The 21996-nt window shown below is 43.6% G+C and overlaps 1 protein-coding gene across 2 annotated transcripts in view; it reads left to right on the top strand.

The window, feature by feature from the left end:
* LOC310784133 (spindlin-1-like) overlaps positions 1-21996 on the top strand; it is a 52181-nt gene that overhangs the window by 4149 nt on the left and 26036 nt on the right. For both annotated transcript variants that reach the window (XM_083645121.1, XM_083645120.1), the window contains exons 2-4: positions 11801-12024; positions 16403-16451; positions 21131-21228. In XM_083645121.1, coding sequence (XP_083501247.1) covers positions 11973-12024; positions 16403-16451; positions 21131-21228 — 199 coding nt within the window. In that variant the 5' untranslated portion in view covers positions 11801-11972. The remainder of the gene's footprint in view (positions 1-11800; positions 12025-16402; positions 16452-21130; positions 21229-21996) is intronic.

Below are 21996 nucleotides of genomic sequence, written 5' to 3'. Positions count from 1 at the left end.
CCTAAGTCACACGCTTGACATACAATGCAACTGTAAGTCAGGCCTAAGTCAGTTTTTTTTGCCTAAAGTCACAATGGCATGTTCGTAAATTGGCCTAAGTCATCTAATCAGTCATCGAATCGTTTTATGTTACACATAATTGACGGTGTTATTTGTATGTCAATAGTCATCTATTGTCATGACATTTCTTTGTGGAATTATTAATAAATATATATTCTGTATTTGGTTCAGTTTTTTATGTTTTCTGAAAAAGTGACTTCTTGGGCCATTATTTTAAGAGGGTGATGATATATATATTTTATTTCATTAACAGAGCATGTGAACTTGGCCATACAGCAAATTAATAATCCATCCACATACCAAAAAATATGAAGAAAAATAAAACATAAGCTATACAATCTATCTCTTAAATTCAACTCATGCAGGCGACGTGCTGTGTAATTGTGTCTTCACATTTAATTGTGTCATGCTCTTCAATTAAGCCTCTGCACTGTGTGTTGAGCGTCAATTAAGGCCATGTCCACACGGAGACGGAAGCTATCTTTTTTTTTTTCGTTTCAGAAAAGTTTTCCATAAACATGGAAACGTTTCAAGAAATGTGTGTATCCACATGAAACCACTGAAACCGCTGTAGAATAACAGAGAAAGACAATCTCGTCAATAATGGCATACAACCTCTAGGGGCGCACAGTCTATAATGTGTATCTCACTGTAGCAGCAGCTTAAACCCTTGGCTTTGCGGGGAGGTTTGCCATGTCGATGAATAAAATGATGAAACCTACAGTATACAGGCAAATGCAGAGCTGTTCAGCAGGGCTGATGGTCTCCCTGTAGCCTACAATATAGAACGTTAACTATCGGTGACATTCCTGATATCATCCACTTCCATGATCTTTAGACATGTTGCAAACACATCCCAGCGTATTGGCCGCTCCTGCACATCACAGCACAGGCTAAATGATGCAACATAAATATACATTATATAAACTCATGGCATAAATGTGTTTTTATTGGAAAAAGTCGCGTCAAGTAAGCTAAAGTCTTGTTGGAGTGGACACGAGCGGATATCACAGACATCACAGTGCAACCGCGTGTTCCTCAAACCTCTCACTTCCCTATTCACGTTGTATTTACGAGGGCTATATATAGGGCAAGAGAGTATGTTGGTTACACTCAGGGTTTAGATTTCATTTCATTTCATTTTGTCCAATATTAAAATATTCCAGAATTGCATGTTGTATTAAAAATAAATATAATTTCTATCTAACACGTTAAGCCTGATTTTGTTTGTGTTATTGTAAAAATGTAGCCGCCGCTAAGCCTTCTGGGAAATATCCGATGAAGGGAGGGGAGGGGTGGATGGGAAGATTCAGCTGTGTGGAGCCCTGAGGATGTTGTAGGCTACACGCTGTTCTCCGTGTCCACTTGTTGCTGACGGTGGTAATAGAGGAGCATTATATTTTGCTGCAAGATCCCCACTGCTGTAGCACGAACGTTACTGCCATGATTGTTATTGTTGCTGGTGGAGAGAGGTGGGGCTATGGCGTCATCGTTTCAGGAAAGATGCGTATGGGTTGTAAACACGGAAATGCAAGGGTGGCGTCTTCAGATTTAATCACTCTGGGACCCGTTTTGAAAAATTAGCGTATACGGCCAGAACGTATAGTCCCAGAACGCGGTTCCATCTGGACGAAACGGCTATATGACAAAAAACTTTAGCGGATACACCTAAAGTCGTCTCCGTGTGGACATGGCCTAAGCCTCTGCACTGTGTGTTGAGCGTCAATTAAGCCTCTGCACTGTGTGTTGAGCGTCAATTAAGCCTCTGCACTGTGTGTTGAGTAGGGATGCACGATATATCGGCAATCATATCGGTATCGGCCGATGTTAGTCATTTTTTAACATATCGGTATCGGTCCGATGTTGCAATGTTAATATCGGTTATCGGTATCAGCCAAATTCTTCACATTGAGATGAAATAATGCAGTAAATCTATGATTTATGGGCTTTTACAAATGTTTTTGAAATAAAGAAATGTATAACTTTTTCAAATTCAGTGTTTACATGTGTTTTTCAGTATGTACAACATTTTATTATCATAGAAATGTGTTTTTATACAGATCATATCGACATCGGTAAATATCGGTTATCGGCCATAACAGCAATCTTAATATCGGTTATCGGCATCGGCCAAAATTTTCATATCGGTGCATCCCTAGTGTTGAGCGTCAATTAAGCCTCTGCACTGTGTGTTGAGTGTCAATTAAGCCTCTGCACTTTGTGTTGAGTGTCAATTAAGCCTCTGCACTGTGTGTTGAGTAGGGCTGGGACGGATCACGGATAATCCGTGACCCGTACGGATCAGCCCCCACGGTTCGGCACACGGTTCGGAACGTCTTGGTCCGGACCCCCCCCCCCCCCCCCCCCCCCCCCCCTTTCGTTTAATTTAACGTTTAACGTTAGTGTATGAGAACGCCTGCAGCGCAGCCAGACACAGACAGGCATCATCATGGCAAGCACAAGTGAGCTTCCTCATCCCTTCGCTGTAAAGTCTCTCTGAAGGCTGTGGCTAGTGGCTACTAAAGACAGCAAACTTATTTCAACACCTCTGAAAAAGCACAGGAATGCGAGCAGCATGTTGCGCGCTGCACAAGATAGCACGAGCCACAACACGCACACACACACACACACACACACACACACGCACACACACGCGCACACGTTTCACGAACACATTATCACCGGACGGTGAAATGTTGCCTTGGACGCATAACAACAAAACAACACGTGGGGCCACCGAGTAGCATAACGTAGCATCAACGTTATGTTTCCAGACTCACCCGGTCTGGTCTGTACCCGTGTCATGTGACTGACTACGTTAGCAAGCAACAGGCAGGAAGTTAGGCGCAGTGCCACCTAAAACAGGAAGTTGGGTTGTTTTGCCTTCAGAGTAAAAGCATAAATTGTGTCATGAGAAAAAAATATTTTTTGAGCTGTGCAGGGCAACAAATGGTTAGAGAAGTATAATAGTATTAAAAATTCAAATCGAAAATCTAATTTTGAGAGAAAAAATCTGATATAGCCTATTTATTTATTTTTGCTGATCCGAAAAATCCGTGATCCGTGGCTCAAAATCCGTCACGCGATCCGATCCGTGGGTTTTCTGATCCGTCCCAGCCCTAGTGTTGAGCATCAATTAAGCCTCTGCACTGTGTGTTGAGTGTCAATTAAGCCTCTGCACTGTGTGTTGAGCGTCAATTAAGCCTCTGCACTGTGTGTTGAGCGTCAATTAAGCCTCTGCACTGTGTGTTGAGCGTCAATTAAGCCTCTGCACTGTGTGTTGAGCGTCAATTAAGCCTCTGCACTGTGTGTTGAGCATCAATTAAGCCTCTGCACTGTGTGTTGAGCGTCAATTAAGCCTCTGCACTGTGTGTTGAGCGTCAATTAAGCCTCTGCACTGTGTGTTGAGCGTCAATTAAGCCTCTGCACTGTGTGTTGAGTGTCAATTAAGCCTCTGCACTGTGTGTTGAGTGTCAATTAAGCCTCTGCACTGTGTGTTGAGCGTCAATTAAGCCTCTGCACTGTGTGTTGAGCATCAATTAAGCCTCTGCACTGTGTGTTGAGTGTCAATTAAGCCTCTGCACTGTGTGTTGAGCGTCAATTAAGCCTCTGCACTGTGTGTTGAGCGTCAATTAAGCCTCTGCACTGTGTGTTGAGCACTGAGCAGCGTTAATTGATGATTGAAAAAGACAGATGACTCTTTACTGGTAGAACAGCACATTTAGCCATTTAGGAGAAATTGTGGAATTTTATATATTTTTTACGCACGTTTTCACAATGGCCACGTCTATCAGGGTGAGTACAGAGCTACTGCGTCTGCGTCCATCAATTTCATGTTTTCTATGATGACCTGCTTATGTTATGTTGTGCCCTGTGGGTATTGTGGTGCGGCGGTGCGCCCCAATGTATTGAAACAACGGTACAACGTGGTGCTTTCAGATGAGGGGCGACAGCCTCACTGCTCCTCATGTGGACACACACACACACACACACACACACACACACACACACACACACACACACACACAGCCTCACTGCTCCTCATGTGGACAGACAGACACACACACACACACACACACACACAGCCTCACTGCTCCTCATGTGGACACACACACAGCCTCACTGCTCCTCATGTGGACAGACAGACACACAGCCTCACTGCTCCTCATGTGGACAGACAGACACACACAGGTCGGTGCGTTTGCAGGCAGCCAGGTGACAGACAGGCAATCCATCCGCTCAAACACACGCTCAACACCGCACAGGAAAACGCACGCTCTCAGTTTTTAATAGGGGTCCGCACGTCCGACCAAACTTATTTTTTCATCACTTCTCTTTGATGAAGCCATAACTGTTGCTATACGCTCGGCCAGACTACGTTACGGCTGCGGTTTGTCAACAATATGGCGCCGTCCGGGGTTATCGAATAAGGTCTACCGTATATCGTTCAAAAAGAAGAAAGGTCCAAGGCACTCTTCTGGCAGGAAGTAAAAAGCCTTTATTTACTTAGATGGCTATATCATTTAGAAAAGTTTAAAAACATAGCAAGTGCATGTTAAAAGAGCTGGGACATGACCCACGCGTAGCGGCACAAACAGCCTTATTCAGGGTATGGCCACCAGCACAAGGTTTCCCCTATTTAGCAAGAGATGAACACCTGAGCAGAAAGCCAGTGAACTCACAGGTAAAGATACCAAAAACACCCACTAGATGGCTCTACAATATGTATATGAGAAAACCAAACATGATGCAGAGAAATATGGAAAACAAATTAAAAAAGGGGACTTCAGACAAGACAGAAAACATAATATCCATCTGCAGCAATACAAGGCCTAAAAAACAAAAAGTTTGGTTCCTGTTGGTTGTCAGTTGAGGTGATGGGTCGGTAGGGAATTAATTTTATTTGTGTGCTGTTAACACTGCGGTTAAATAACGTGTAATAATGATCGGGCCTAAAAAAAATAAAGTTCGGTTCCGGTTGCCGACCGACCCTGTCAATTTACGTGCGACCCAATTTATTTTATGAGCATGTTGATTTGACGGTGGCGCTATGGCTGGCTCACACTACAGGATTTTAGTGTGAGCTGTTTGCAGATCCAATCTTAAACCTCCCGATCTGCTCAAAGCCTCATCGGGGCCGCCCGATCATATCAAACATGTTTGATATTTAGGACTGAAAATCTGCGCGAATACATCATTCTGCTGCTGCGGGAGACTCCCGTCATTATCGTTAATTGACGCGGCTCATTTGATGCGCTGCACTGCACGCATCAGATAGGCTACCAAATACCAACAGCACAGAACCATGAGTATTTGGGGGAAAATGTCACTAATTTATATCACAATGAATGACCAATGAATAAAAAGTTGTTATATCGTAGTTTTGAGCCCCTGCCAGTCAGAGGCTGTAATCTCCTACCTGTCTATCGAGCAGTGTGGGGGGAAAAGGCATTGCTGCTGCGGTAAGCAATCCAGTCTATCCAAACTTTTGCCGATCTCATGAGATGCAGCAGGGGAATATATTTTGGTAGCCCATGTGTTTGTGTTTCACTTGTACAGACAATAGACTCGCGTTGTTTACACGCATGCTAACTACCGTGAGATTCATTTGTTTGGCGAGACGGGCATGAAAATGAGGAAAGAGAGAGAGAGGTGAGGTGGGGGCGGAGCGCTTTGGTCACTGCTGGAACCCCAAAAACGAGTATGGCCGGGCGTCAAGGTGATTATCCTGCCGATAATCTTAATAATATCCTGTAGTGCGTGGTGCGCCAACATTTACAAATCTTGTAGTGTGTGCATGTTTGAGATTCTAGGGGAGATAAACGATAATGACGGGAGGCTTGCACAGCAGCAGGATGATGTAGGCTATTCACGCAGATTTTCAGTCCTAAATATCAAACATGTTTGATATGAAAGCATTCATATTGACTTAAATATTTTGTTCATATAAAAACGTGTGTAGAGCACAGTGGTAGAGTACATGTAAACTATGTTATGAAAAAAAGTATCCATCGCTGCTGTAATTTTAAGGAAAATAAAAATATATATATATTTCCTATCTATCCCTTGCTGCCACTGGGAAAAAAAAAAAAAAAAAAAAATTCCCTCCCGACCCATCACCGAACTGACAACCAACAGGAACCAAACCTATTTTTTTTTTAGGCCTCGGTAGCATGCAGGAACCAAAATATGCGGCTGCAGATCACCAGAGTAAGTTAGTGATTATTGATATGTTGTGGTGTTTTGAAATTGTCAGCAGAAGTCTGAAAGAAACAACAAGGAAGGCAGTTTAAAACTTTTAGGCATCTCGCGCGCTAGGTGCGCTCGATTCCTAGGCTCGCCCTGCAGCTCGGCCACAGCTCAGCTGCTGCGTGGCATCGCCTGCCCTATTGGCGCGAGTGTGTGTGTGTGTGTGTGTGTGTGTGTTTTGCTTACAAAATGTTATTGCCCTTAAAGTCCCTGGAAACCAGAAATATTTCTTTATTATTTAGCATTTTGAGTTCATCACATCACAGGACCCTATGTTGATAAGCCACCAGCCAAATTTGAACGATGATGAACGTCGCAAAGTATATACATTTAGGTTTGACAGTCATGGCAAAAGTCATGAGAATCAATTATTTTTTAGAGTGTATTTTCTCCCGCGGACTGTGTGGGCGTGTCCCGTCTGCAGCAGGGAAATTTCTCTCTCTCTCTCTCGGAGGAGACCTCCGAAGGAGAGAGACGGAAGGAAAGAGAGATGGGGAGTGTGTGTGTGTGTGTGTGTGTGTGTGTGTGTGTGTGTGTGTGTGTTCGCGCGCGTTGCTCCGCGCATAGCATACTGAGAGGAAGAGATCTCTGCTCTGCTCTCTCTCTCTCTCTCTCTCACTAGTAGAGAGAGAGAGAGAGAGAGAGAGATAGCGCTCGACACACAGCACACAGAGTGGGAGGGAGAGACAGACACTGAGCGAGCGCTGTGGGGGCAAGAAGAACGGACAAAAGGAGGGCGCGTTGCGCGCGTGTACAAAGGTTATATAGAGCTTATGACGTCATAAGCTCCTGCATTTTAGCACCTCGCGCACTGCTCTCTTCAATGAGGAAGTACCTTGTAGAAGCTTGTAGAAAAGTGTCGATTTTAAGGCTTTGGGTTGAAAGTAATGTATAATAATTTCTGAGGCACACAATTACTAACATAAGACCCTAAATAACATAGTTAGAACGTTTTTGTGGATTTTGGTTTCCAGGGACTTTAAGTTGACATGCAGGTGTGTGTGTGGCGTGTGTATGCTGTGGCACAAAGCAGGGTGGTAGAGAGAGAGAGAGAGAGAGAGAGAGAGAGAGAAAGATGCTACAAATTCCAATGCGCACCAGTGCGTGTTATGAAAATATTTAGGCGCACTGGAAGATTTTAAGGTGGGAAAATGCATGTAAATACACGCACTCTGGAGCCCTGCGGACTAGTAACTGAAACACCATTATAACATAATGACCCCTGACTAGAGCTCGACCGATATATCGGTCCACCGATATTGTTGTTGTTGGCCGATATTTTTTTATTTTTTATTTTTTAAGTTATAGACAGCATGTTGTGTATATTTGATACTTTTTCTTAATTCAAGTTATATTTTACATTTGTTCTAGTTATTTATAATTATTAAATTCACAGTGAAGTTTACTGTTTCATTGCATTGATGTCATTTTGGACAATCAAGTTGATTGATAAGCTGTAAAATATCCTCCCTACATTACATATCTCAAGTCATCAGTAAAGAAGGAGCCAGCACTCAATGATGTCTTTTTGAGGGTTTTTATTCCTGTTGCAACGTACGCGTTTCAGCAATAGCCTTCGTCAGCGTTGTGCTGTGTCAGGCGGAAAAGGGCGTATAAATACAGCCAGACAGGAAGTACAAACAATTAGTGTAGAAAAAAAGGTATAATAATATATATATATATGTATATATATATATATATATATATATATATATATATATATATATATATATAATGTACATTTGAAAAGTGCGTTATGCATCAATGAGATATACTAGAATGTAACCCAGCATAGTACACAAGCATTGATACGAGTACAAAGATAGAAAAAAATTATATATATAATATAATTTGTATTAGAAACATACCACAGCCTCGAGAAAATGCCCTGCTGTCTTCAAAGTGACAGCAGGAGAGAAATAAAAAGGACTGGACTTTATATAAATTTAAAATAATAAAACAGTCAAAGAAACAATTCTGTTGTCTTCAAAGTGACAAGGCAGACTGGCGCCTATGTAGGCTATGAATTTAAGAAAGTGACAAATGACACTACAAATATACACAAATACACAAATACAAACCAGAATACCAAAACAGAAATGCTTTTACAGGAAGCAGCCCAACAGTAATTCTTCATTTAATCCTTTTGGGTGTTCTGACTGGAGTGTGTGGATCCAAAACGCCTCTCTTTGTAATAAGGCTCTGTCTCTATCACCACCTCTTTTTAAAGGGTTGACAACCTCTATTCCCTGAAACCTGAGTGTACACACATCATGGCCCATAGAATTAAAATGTCTAGCCACAGACGACTTCTCATCTCTGTTTCTAATGCTACACTTGTGTTTACAAATACGAGTTTTGAGTTCCCTTCGAGTCTTGCCCACATAAATATTGGAACATGGACACTTAAGCAAATAAACCACAAATTTAGTTTTACAAGAGATTCTATTATTAATGTGGTATTTTTTTTTACCAGAATGGGGGTGGGTGAAACATTCCCCTCTGATCATGGCATTACATTGGATACAATTTCCACAAGGAAAATTACCAGTTGGCAAGTTTGATAAAAAATGTGTGGGGCGTGTGTAGCAATCTGCTTTCACTAGAGCATCTCTCAGGTTCCTCGCACGTTTCTGTGCAAAAATGGGGGGCTTCTCGAACACGTGGCCCACCAGGGGGTCACTGTGTAGGATGTGCCAATGTGTGAGAATGGTTTTCTTAATGTCTAATGAAGCAGGAGAAATCAATGCTTGTGTACTATGCTGGGTTACATTCTAGTATATCTCATCGATGCATAACGCACTTTTCGAATGTACATATATATACGGTATATATATATATATATATATATATTATTATACCTTTTTTTCTACACTAATTGTTTGTACTTCCTGTCTGGCTGTATTTATACGCCCTTTTCCGCCTGACACAGCACAACGCTGACGAAGGCTACTGCTGAAACGCGTACGTTGCAACAGGAATAAAAACCCTCAAAAGGACATCATTGAGTGCTGGCTCCTTCTCTACTGATGACTTGAAACTCTTGTGCCGTGCACCTAAAACTTTATTTATCTCGTGAGTGTGCGGGCTGATAGCTCCCCAGCTATATCTGCTTTGATATCTCAAGTCATGTCAAGTCATATCTTTGTCAAGTGTTTGATATTTGAGGGATCATTGCAAAAACATTGTGTAATATAATGTGTATATAATGAATATCGACCGATCTATTGATGTCGGCATTTTTTTACTCCCTAATATTGGTATCGGCATCGGCCTAAAACATCCAGTATCGGTCTGGCTCTACCCCTGACACAACCAGTCGTTGCACCCTAGCTTCTTATATCAAAACTAAGGATGGGAATTTCATGCATTTCTTAGTCGCACACCTTAACCATCAATTAATCCATTAATCATTAATGAGTTTCTCCCCCCCTCCTGAAAAAAGCATGTCTTGTCTTTTTCTCAGTTCAAGTTGTATATAACCTCACAGTCACACATTAGCTGCATGTTATTGATGTGACATTCATGCCATGAATCACAAACAATCATAAAACAATGATTAGCCTAAAAACAATAAGGCTCTCCTCCTTTGAACAGACGCTCTTGTCCGCCTGTCCTTAATACAGTCCTTTCAACAGACGTTTGTGTTTTCTTGTGTTCAGACAGACATAGGTTTATAGATGTTATTTATTTACCTTGACAGTTTCGACGAGTCAACTCTCGTCTTCTTCAGAAGCAGTCGCACTGACAGCTGGGTATGACGTGTCATATGTATGTATACATACATACATATACGATATACATATATGTATGATACATATATATCGCGTGCCGTTCACAGGCGAGGCGTTAACTCATTCACCGCCAATGACGTCTTTGACGTGTTATCAGAAATAGCCCTCCCCGCCAATGACGTGTTTGACGTGTTTTTGTTTTTATGAGTGCAGCGCATAGTTGAAACACTTACCCAGCCTGTGACATAGTTTCGGGTCCCTAACCTCAAACTCAAGCCGACAGCACGTTATCAAACACATACCGCAGCTGTTGTTTGAAATTAGGAAGAAGGTGGAAAGGAAACGCGCTTCCTTGTTGCAGAGGAGAAACGCCATTGAAATGCCCCCTCGCCGCGCTGCAGAGCTGATCGACTTGCTGCACAGCAGCGGACATCGAAACCGCAGTAGTCAAACCCGTGACCAACATGATCGATCCTGGTCTGTCTGTCTGTCTGTCTGTCTGTCTGTCGGTGTGTCTGTCTGTCTGTCTGTCTGTCTGTCTGTGTGTCTGTCTGTACACTATGTGCCAGCCCGAAAGAGACGAGACGGAGTCACAACTGTGTGGAGGAGGAGAAGCTGTTCTCCTCCTCCACACAGCCTCGCCACATAAATGGGCTGCGTGCCCTCCAGTGTTGCTCCTGGCCAATCCCAGCGCCACAGGGCGTGGTTATTGCTTATCCTAAGTGGGGTTAGAAATCTAAAAGGGGGATCGTGTGTGTGTGTGTGTGTGTCTGTCTGTCTGTCTGTCTGTCGGTGTGTCTGTCTGTCTGTCTGTCTGTCTGTCTGTCTGTCTGTGTGTCTGTCTGTACACTCACTCACACTGAGCAAACTGTATTGTTGAATGTAAAAAAAGCACTTCATATATATATATATATATATTTTTTTTTTGTAATTTGTGTCATAATGAATAATATTTACATGTCTGATGTCAATACAGTTCAAAATAAAAGAATTGAGAGCGAGTTCTGCCTGATATTGTGTGCTGTGTACATAAATGCCATTTTCTGCAATTTCTTTTCTGACAGAGACTTTTTGGGTGAAAACAGGGTGTATATAAATGGCTATAAGTAGAGTACAGAACATGCTAAAAGCTCACTTTTTTTTTCCTGGTGAACCCAGAGACATACATCTTCATTTTGAGGTATTGCAAATCACTTTGGTGCTAATAGATAATTTACTGTGGGTCTTGAAAGATGACCAACAATTATGAAAATCTTTGGCCTGTGCTAAATATTGGCAGTCCTAAACTGGCGGTGAATGAGTTAATAACTCACTTCGAGGGTCGCTCTATCGGCTGAACAGGACGGCTTGGTCACTTTTAGATGGAATAAAAAGCCAGTAGTTTGTGGATATTAGTGGCTTTTTTGGCCACTCTTAAAGGGGCTTCACACAGAGCACATCTGCAGATCCACTCTGCCCACCACTCTGTGTTGTGCTGTCGGCGCTGTGCAGGAACAGCTGCCCCCTGTAGCCCCGCCCATTTCCTCTCTCCCAGCTTGACCCGGGTCCTATCTGAATCCTATCTGAATCCTATCTGAACCGTCACGAGCATGGACGATTAACCCCGTGCTGACTGACTTGGTGTGAATTCACAAAGGAAGGGGTGACCCTCGTCATTGGTCTGCAAGTGGTATATTTATCTCTCTCTCTGTCTCTCTCTCTCTCTCTCTCTCTCTCTCTCTTTGTCTCTCTCTCTCTCTCTCTCTCTCTCTCTCCAGGCTGAACAGACGTCCTCTGATCCAGCGGCTGACACTCGGTCTCCAGGTGATAGTCAGTACCGTGCTGTATGCAGCCTGCCTCGGGCCCAGTCTAGTTGCTGGCTCCTCCTCCCTCTGTCCCCTCCCCTCCCCGGGCTGGCAGCCTGGCTGCCTTCCCCCCCCAGGTGGATGAATGAAGACCCCATTCAAGAGCCCCGCGGCCCCACGGCCCCGAGCCGACGGCGGTGAGTCTGAGCCAGGGGGGGGGGGGGACACGTTTCACGCCCGTGGCACACCAATCAAACATTCTACAGCAAACACATGTGCCATGGCTGTCTGTCGTGTTTGGAGATGTTTGGTCAGATTTGACATTTTCAATGCTTTAGTCCAGGTGCTTTAGTCCAGGGGCCAGTTGCACCAACTGGTCTTACACTGGTCTTAAGCTAAGTTGGTCGTAACTTTACGACCTAACAGCTACGCCGGTTGCACCAAGACGGCTTAAGCCTTCTTTTCACTACGCCCAGGCGTAACTCCTACGCCTGGTCAGGAGGAGGCGTAGCGCCTGCCTGTAACAGAGATCTCCGTGTCTTATCAGCGGAGACCTTTTTGAGTCCTTACCGTCATCGTCGTAACACAGCCAGTTCTCCGTCTTTTGGAAGCATGATGTTAGATTACAACAAACTAGTTGTGTGGCTTAGCCTTCCCAAATGTTGCCTTTAATTTTTTTAGAATTTAATACATAGAATTGGGAACGTTACATTCAATTTCATTCAGACTGTCTGTCTGGCTCAATCGCCGCCATTTTTCCCCCGGAGCGAGGGAGGGTGGGAGGAGTGTAGTGTAGTGATGCACTTTTACAGTAGTGGCTAGAGCGTAGGGGCACAGTGTGCTCCAGGCAGGTCGCGAGGCACACATCATCCAATCAGGGTGCATTCCCTGGCAATTCACATGGACGCGCATTGCTACGACCAGCGTAGTTAAGACCAGACGTAAGCCGTGTTGGTGCAACAGGCGTAAATTCACTCTAAAGACTGGTCTTAACTCCTACTCCGACGTAGGAGTTACGACCAGGCATAGTTAAGACCACTTGGTGCAACCCGGCCCCTGGTGCTTTAGTCCAGGTGCTTTAGTCCAGGTGCTTTAGTCCAGGGGTTTTAGTCCAGGTGCTTTAGTCCGGGGGTTTTAGTCCAGGGGTTTTAGTCCAGGGGTTTTAGTCCAGGGGTTTTAGTCCAGGGCTTTTCAAAGTGTGAGACTGAGACAAAGCTTGGAAAAAGGTGCCCCCACGCCTCGCTCCATCCAGGAATTGACCCTGAATTCCTGGATGCCTCTTGTCATCAAGATGATGTTATTTTGTTCCATAAACACAATTGTGTCAACTGCCAAGACCGCCTGATGTTGCTGCTTACTGCCACCAAATATATAAAAGGTGGGATAGGGTTAAGCTGTGTTATGTGTTATATATAGGGATGCAGCAATATGGGTTTTTGACGGTATGATAACCTTGGACAAAAATACCACGGTATCGCGGTATTGCAGACCTTTATGTGCGGAGTCTGTGGGCCATCTGTGTTTTTACAATAGCCAAAATATTCCCATACAGCCGACGACGTCTTTTTAGATGGGGGGGAAAGTTCAGGGGGGTCCTTGCGTTCTCCTGCTTCAGCCATGAAGCAGGAGCTTCATGGCTGAAGCAGGAGCACAGCATGATCACACACACAGTTGTAAACACAGTCAGGGACAGCTCCTCTCTACTGTGCTCTAGTCTAGGTAGGCATGCAGCCAGGGGGAGGGGCCACATAAGCTGCACTCTGCAAAGCGACCTGGGCACGTTGTTTTGGGGAAACAGCTGATACCGTGGGGAAGGTATGACGGCAAATCTTAGTGGTTTTGATACCGTGACTCTTTCAAACCGCGGTATACCTTTAGACTGTATACCGCTGCATCCCTAGGGGGGAAAAACTTTAACATTCTACAGAAACGACTGTATGTCTGAAGTATCTCTTTAACCAAATCACACACATTTAGGCTATTCTAGAGCGCAGCGATTCAACGTCATATTTGAGTCTGGGGAGAGAGACTATCCACCTTATTTTTGAATGCCCCACTGTAAAAAATAATTGTGCGTACAAGGTCCGGTTTAACGTGACTATTGCTGCAGCTTGCCATTTCCTAATGTATTCTACTTGATTTGAAAAGATGGCCACCTACACTCAGTCTCTTGTACCCTGGCTGAATTGAACATAACTTGGTCAATAAGTATGTAACATACAAAATAAAACAACCCGTAATATCTTAATTTTATGTAGAATGCAGAGGACATGTAACTGTTTAGGTAAACTTGCATTCCAGGAATATTGTGCTCTTAAGATGACGTTAGTGGCTCGAGTCTGTTTCGTCCTGAAACCCACACGCTTTGCGGTGGTGGTTTTAGCGTAACCTATGTGCGATTCGAGGCGTAAAGTATGTGCGTTTTAGCGTAACTTATGTGGGATTCGAGGCGTAACCTATGTGGGGTTTGGCGTAACCTATGTGCGATTCGAAATAACGTATCCGAGATAGAAAACGTTATGAATATAGCCACGTTATAAACAACAAACTAACGCCGGTGATCCGTATGGAAACAGTGTTACTCGAAATGGTTAATATTGGCCACAGCAGGCGATTACCCATGAATGCACTGCGCTCTTAAAGGGATATTTATCGACGAGATTTTTGCCAAGCTGGACCTGATTAGTGATTTGCTCCGTTCGCCCAGACGGGTGTCAAGCTGTCAGCAACAAGGCTGGGAGGATCACACCGGAAGAAGCACCCATCAGGCAGATCAGGCAAAAATGGCCGCCAAAAATAAGGTGGATAGGTACAGTAGTCTCCTTCAGGCCAAAATGGCAGAGACATAGCTCTGCTGCTGCATGCTGATGTTCCAAGGGAATGACCTATTAGATTTCAGTTCTTATCAATACAAGTCCTTTGACTGACTTATTTTGAGTTAGGAAAGTTAGCCACCTCCCGGTGAAATGTCAGTTGCTGGTGTCAGCTATAGTTCAACTACAAAATCCTGCTCATTACATACAAAAATTGTAACGTTCAATATAATGAAGTATCTCATCTCCGCTAATATCTGTAAAAGTATATTTAGGATCGTTTGAGATACTTCTGGCTCGCCTGGAAAGAAGGCGAGAGCAGCCGAGTACAGTCAGCCAATCGGAGGCAGAGAGGGGCGGGTCATGCCTTTGCCTAGCCTTCGGCGTCATGGGAAAAAAAATATTGCGGCCTTTCTGTGTGGAGTTTGCATGTTCTCCCCGTGCCTCTGGTTTCCTTCATATAGGAACCCTACACCAAAAACATGCAATATCCTGGTTGCTAATGTGGTTCCTCCTCTGGTCGTTAGGGGCGCCTGTTCGGAGGGAGGGGAACTGGTTGGAATAGCGTGATCCTCCCACGTGCTATGTCCTACCGGTGAAGCTTCCCCTGTCAGGTGAAGAGAAGTGGCCGGCTACTGCCCATGTCTCGGAGGAAGCATGGAGCTAGTTTCGGCTCTCCCCAGATCGGCAGAGGGTGGAGCAGCAACCAGGATAAATAAATTAAAATTAGCACTAATGGGGGATAAAAAATATTATAAAAAAAAAAAAATCTGGAAAAAAAAAAAAAGCAGTAGAGTAGGGTTTGACAGATAAGCTAGTCCGACCGGTGTCAGCACAGCCAGCGCTCCCAGTCCTCGCTGCTCGTTAAATATTTCCAAATAGGCGTTATTCTGATAAACTGGTCACATATATGTTACGTTCTCACCCGACAAATATTAAAACTTTAAAACAGTTAGTTTTTTTAGCTTGAAAACAGTTTTTTGGCAAGTCTAAAAATGACTACGGTAGGCGTAATCTACTTCCGTGTCTAAAACCGGAAAGACGATTACAAAATGACATCATGCAGAAGCGTCCTTGTATGGGCAAAGAATAAGGTGAATAGTGTAAAGCGTCTCTGAGTTCTTGAAAAGCAGTAGCACTATATATTATGAACAAGTTCTGCATATATTATTAGTTGAAGATGTAAACATGTCCATCTCTCTGTCTTCATATATTATTAGTTGAAGATGTAAACATGTCCATCTCTCTGTCTTCATATATTATTAGTTGAAGATGTAAACATGTCCATCTCTCTGTCTTCATATATTATTAGTTGAAGATGTAAACATGTCCATCTCTCTGTCTTCATATATTATTAGTTGAAGATGTAAACATGTCCATCTCTCTGTCTTCATATATTATTAGTTGAAGATGTAAACATGTCCATCTCTCTGTCTTCATATATTATTAGTTGAAGATGTAAACATGTCCATCTCTCTGTCTTCATATATTATTAGTTGAAGATGTAAACATGTCCATCTCTCTGTCTTCATATATTATTAGTTGAAGATGTAAACATGTCCATCTCTCTGTCTTCATATATTATTAGTTGAAGATGTAAACATGTCCATCTCTCTGTCTTCATATATTATTAGTTGAAGATGTAAACATGTCCATCTCTCTGTCTTCATATATTATTAGTTGAAGATGTAAACATGTCCATCTCTCTGTCTTCATATATTATTAGTTGAAGATGTAAACATGTCCATCTCTCTGTCTTCAGGGCATTCAGGCGTCTCCGCAAACATGATGAAGAAGAAGAATCCACACAAGTAAGTTGAATGTGACGGACTGAAGCACTGAACTGAATGTTCCTGGATTATCGGCTCAAGAATAAATTGTTGTAAGAAACATCTGCCATCATAGCGAAATATTCACTCATTCTTCTCAAAACATGATTAGTTATGTCATTAATTTCATCTGAAAAACAAAACAATGATTGTGTTTTAGGAACGTAACACTTCATCAAATGATGTCTTGTGTTTCTGACTTTGAACATCGTCTTAACTTAGGAAGAGCAGCATGTAGGGTCTCATGGACAGAGCACATGAGGAAATCTGTGTCTGTCTGCTTCAAAATGATCGGTCTCTTTTGAGAAAGATTGTCTCCAGGAGGCGAAAGTTACACAGCAGAGAGGAGGGGCTGTCTGACTGGACCGTGAGGATAGCTTATTTTTTTTAACCTTTATTTATACGGTGTCACCGGTATGACTTGTGTAAAGTAAAAAAGATATATCTGTGAAATAAGCATGTGACCTGTTTTGGCCCCGCCCCTCAAAGGATCCTAATTGAAAGTGGTTAAGAAGCAGAATGGAGGGGTGTTTGGGACTGGGTAGTGTCGATGTAAAAGCACTCGCCTCCCACTGTGGAGACCGGGGTTCGATTCCCGGCAGCGGTACCTCCAGCTTGGTCAGACGTTCCTACGGACACAATTGGCCGTGTCTGTGGGTGGGAAGCCGGTGGCATTAGGCATGGGTCGATTTCCGGTTGTACCGGTTCGGTGTACGAGCTCAAACCGGTTTGATCACGTGCGAACCGGAAAAAAACGAATTTTACATTCTTATTTTTTTTATATATAGTATAGTATATAGTATATTAGAACACGGCTCTCTTGAATACTCGATTCTGATTGGTCAATCAACAAGATTCACCGGTCATTATTTCTCGACAACCGACCGCTGCTCTGCCACACCTGGATTAATCAGTTGATAAGAGCTTTTTGTCAGCAAACGCTACTAATTAGGCCAACCAGTTGCAGCTGTGGTGTCTTGTGTGCCAATTATGAATGAAACCACTTTGTCGTTGAAAACGCTATTAAAAAATCTATTTGAATAATTATTTTTGTCAGATTATTGAATGATTTAGTTGTAGGCCGTGTTCTAAGCGGGATAATGTATAGTGAGCCAGTGATTACTGGAAATAATGACCTTCAGGTGAATGATTGAGCCCTCCGCTGCGCGTCGGGCTCAATCAATCACCTGTCGGTCATTATTTCCACAGTAATCACCGGCTCACAATCCATTATCCCTTACGTATAGTGCCAATCCATTCTGATTAGGGGTGTCACGATACCCTCAGTTCACGATACGATACGATACACGATATTGGGTTCATGATAACGATATGATACGATATTTATAAATTTTTTACAAAACTTGAATAATGAAAATATATGACTGGAAAAATAGTCTTATTTGAAATACACAAAATGCAAAACGAATGCTGTTGCTGGAAATTGTTATAATAACTAGAAAACAACATGGAAGATAATTGGCTTATATTGCAATATAATGTGTCACACTGTCACAGACTAAACGTTTGTTGCATGGTAGGCCTAAAAGAAAAATAAACTATACAATCTATATCTTAAATAACTGATGCAGGCAACGAGCTGTGTATTGTGTAGGCTACTATCTTCATATGTAATTGTCATCCTCTTAAGGAGGATGATTCCTCTTCAATGAATTCTCTGACTGCACTGTATGTTGAGCGCTGCGGAGCGTTAATTGACGATTGAAACGTATCAAGTTAACGTTACTCGTACAATTAGACATGGTAATCGTAACGTACAATTAGAAATTGTTTCGGGGGCTTACAGAGCTGCATCCCCTAATGACAGATAGCCTATTATGCGCACATTAGACGCATTCAGAGCGATATTAATTTGTAGGCTATACTATTAACTGCTTAAGCTGTGTTCACACCGAGATATTTATTTTTTTCGCTCTGTCGCTTGATTCAACCGTTTGGAATCGCTCTGTCGCTCTGTTTAAATCGCTCATCAACGGGCACACGAATTGACGGACATGTGGGGGCTATAACGTTACGCAATGTCATGATGTTTGTCCACTACGAGCCACCGTAGATGTTTACAAGCTAAGCCTATCATCGTGCTCCTAATGCGAGCTCCATACCGGTAGCGATATTTTTTTTTGGATGATGGCGAAGGCTATGCGAAGGCATAACCCGCCCCTTGGCTACACATTCACTTGGCTATCCTGCATTACATCTCTTTCTACAGTCTGTGGTCAGACCGTCAGACTCAGTGGGTCAGACAGACAGACAGCAGTTACGCTTGCTAGCCTGCATGAAACACGCCAGTGTGTTTATGTTTTTAATATAGTCTATGGTTTATGACGCTGTCGCTACTCTTGGCAGTGCCCGTATGTAGCATCGTATGTAGCCTATAGACAGAATTGATCAAGGGTGATATAAAACAGGGTTATTTAAAAAAAAAAAACACGATTTCAGACGGACAAGCCCGTCTTTATTGTCACACGATTACAATCAACACATGCACGGAAGGCCACAACACACACATGCTGACGGTGGCCGGTGAAATTTGTCCTCTGCATTTAACCCATCCTGGCTTTGTCCTTTCCTCCGGGGGGCAGGCCAGGAGCAGTGGTCGCTTTCTCGTACAGCGCCCGGGGACCGACTTCGGATGTTGTCGTCACTGGTCGGATGACGATGACGATCTGATCTTCTGCATGTTTTTAATGGGGGGGGGGGGGGTTATATACGGAGGAACCCCCCTGGGGGAGCACGGGGAGAACATGCAAACTCCACACAGACAGAAAGGCCCTTACGACGAGATACCCCACCTGGGCAGTAGGCACTGAAGATATGGGGGGGAACACAACCACAGCGCCCACAGTGTCCCAGGCGAGAATCGAACTCAGGACCCTCTGACTGCGAGGCGACAGCTCTACCACTGAGCCACCGTGCCCCCCAGTTAGTTATTTACAGGGAACTAGCAAGCGTAACTGCTGTCTGTCTGAGTCTGATGGTCTGACCACAGTGTATAAAGAGATGTAATGCAGGATAGCCAAGTGAATGTGTTTGGATGGAAGTTTGACGCTAGGCCAATCAGAGGCAGAGAGGGGCGGGTTATGCCTTCGCCATCATCCCAAAAAATATATCGCATACCGGTAGTACAGACTTCACTTCATGTCAGCTGTCAGCCTGTCAATGTGGTTTGTTGCCACACAATAAACCAGCGGTTTGTTGCAAGCCAGTGTGATCCTTGACTCGCTCTCACACGGCAGCCAATCAGCGTTGAACAGCGAGCGACTGATGCCAGCGTAATTTCGCTCGAGTTGGGATATTTCATCTGGGGCGACGAGCGTATTTTCTCCCTTTCGCTCTGTCTCTGTCGCTCGGACGCCCAGCGATTTTTCTCCCGGGCGGATATACGCTCAATCGCTCGTTTGCATTGACTTTGTATGTAAACTCGATGCCAGTGAAAAACTTTAATAGGTCGGTGTGAACGCAGCTTTACCCGACATGTTGTGCCCGTGGAAACAATGGCACGAACTAGTTAATTCCAGACTACTGTAGGTCTAGTCTTTAGAGATGAGGGGAGACATCTCGCCTGCCACGGACCAGCGGGGTCTCCCTGTCAGAGTGTCCGTCCGTGCCTCTGCCAGTGCAGGCGGCAGACACACAGCCAGTGCGCTGCTGTCATCCACTGAAACATGCGGTCCGCATGGGGATAACCGCACGGCGAAACGTGAATAAGTGTTGCGCAAACTTCGCTAGCAATGCATTAGTCTATAAATAGCGCATTTAATCTTGTCGGTTATTTAATGAGCGTCGGTTTAGTCCCCATTTCAAGCAAAGTCATGAAAAAGATAGAGAGAGAATACAGATCAGTGCCGGCCCGTCAGTGCAGCATGTTCAGAGGTTATTTTTCTCCGGATATAGTTTTTCATCTCCACGATATCGTCACGTTTTGATATCGCGCAATTTCGTGGGACTTTGATATCGCGCAATTTCGTCGGAGGAAATATCGTGACATCTCTAATTCTGATTGCACAATTTTTCGTATTAGCCTCTTCTCAAGTTGCACTAGTAGGCAAAAGTCTTATTTTGTTTATTATGTTGATGTTTGAAGAAAAGTTAAGCTGAATAGTTATGAGAAATAAAAACAGTGTGTTGTTACAGTTAAATGGTTCTGCTTATTTTTATTCAGTGTTAGTGCTGGTTGGCAGCATACCAGCTTAGAGGTGCATTATCGCCACCAACTGCAGTCGCATTACAGTCATTTATGGGCTACACTAAAAAAATAATAATAATAATAATAATTTTGTGTGTCAAATTCGATATACCGGTTTGATACGTTTTTTTGGGGAATATCGAACCGGTTTCAAAATTTTCAAAACGACCTAGCGATTTCTCTGGTCGGTCTGTTCAGGGGGGGAATAGCGTGATCCTCCCACGTGCTACGTCCTGCCAGTGAAACTCCTTGATGTCAGGTGAAAAGAAGCGGGGGGATTGGCCAAGTACGATTGGGGGAAAAATGGGAGAACAGGCGCACACACAAAAAAGCAGAATCTGAATCAGAAGCGTTAAAATCCAAAAGATACTCAACCCTACCAGTCAGTAGAGGATAAACCTCCTCTGACCTGAATGTGATCTGAGTCTGGCTCTTCTCTTCTTCTCTGCTCCAGGAAGCAGAGGACCAGTGTTGGACCCAGTAAGACTCTGTCTCCGCCCAGGAGGAACATCGTGGGCTGCAGGATCCAGCACATTTGGAAGGACTCGGGGAGTAAGTGACCCTACTGAAGCTGTTGATAGACCATCATTTGAACCTTTGTTCGTTCATGTTCAAACTGACCAATCACAAGCAGGGTCCGAAATTAACTTTTTGACTCACATACGCTTATATCCATATCCTATTATAAAAGGGAGCATAATGGGCAATGTTTCTCTGTTCTCTCCATTAAAAACTTTCTCCCACTGATGACATCATCAGTAATGTCATAAATCACTGATGCCATAAGTGATGTCACTTGAACAATTGTGCATTGTGACATCACTGATGATGTCATCAGTGATGTCATAAGACACTGATGATGTCATCAGTGGTGTCATAAGACTGATGGATGTAAACTTAAGGGGCGCACACACACACCTGTGCGAATGTAAATTTAAGGGTAATAAAATTTTGTGAGCCACACACACCCGCACGCGCCAATAGAGCAGGCGAGGCCACGCAGCAGCCGAGTTCTGGGCGAGCTGCAGACGGTGGTATTTGACCATTTAGCAACTAAATCATAGATTATTGAAAGATATTCCATATTCCAGACTGAAATGATATAACAGAAGTGGAGTATTGGCCAGAAATGACATGAATATTTGGACACTTATTCAGCGGGTATCTTGCATGTTGCGTTCAGGTGCACTGTAAAACATTTTTTTTTGTGTCTGTGCAATTCCATCACGGGCCACACAGGGGGCGCCCGCGCGGGCCACATGCTCTGTATCACTGCAGTAAAGGGTCTTGCCTTCTTGCCAATGGCGGCATGCCCAGTCC

This window comes from Poromitra crassiceps (genome assembly GCF_964638095.1).
Source record: "Poromitra crassiceps genome assembly, chromosome: 10".
NCBI classification, from domain to species: domain Eukaryota; kingdom Metazoa; phylum Chordata; class Actinopteri; order Beryciformes; family Melamphaidae; genus Poromitra; species Poromitra crassiceps.
This window is presented reverse-complemented; position numbering and strand designations above follow the sequence as displayed.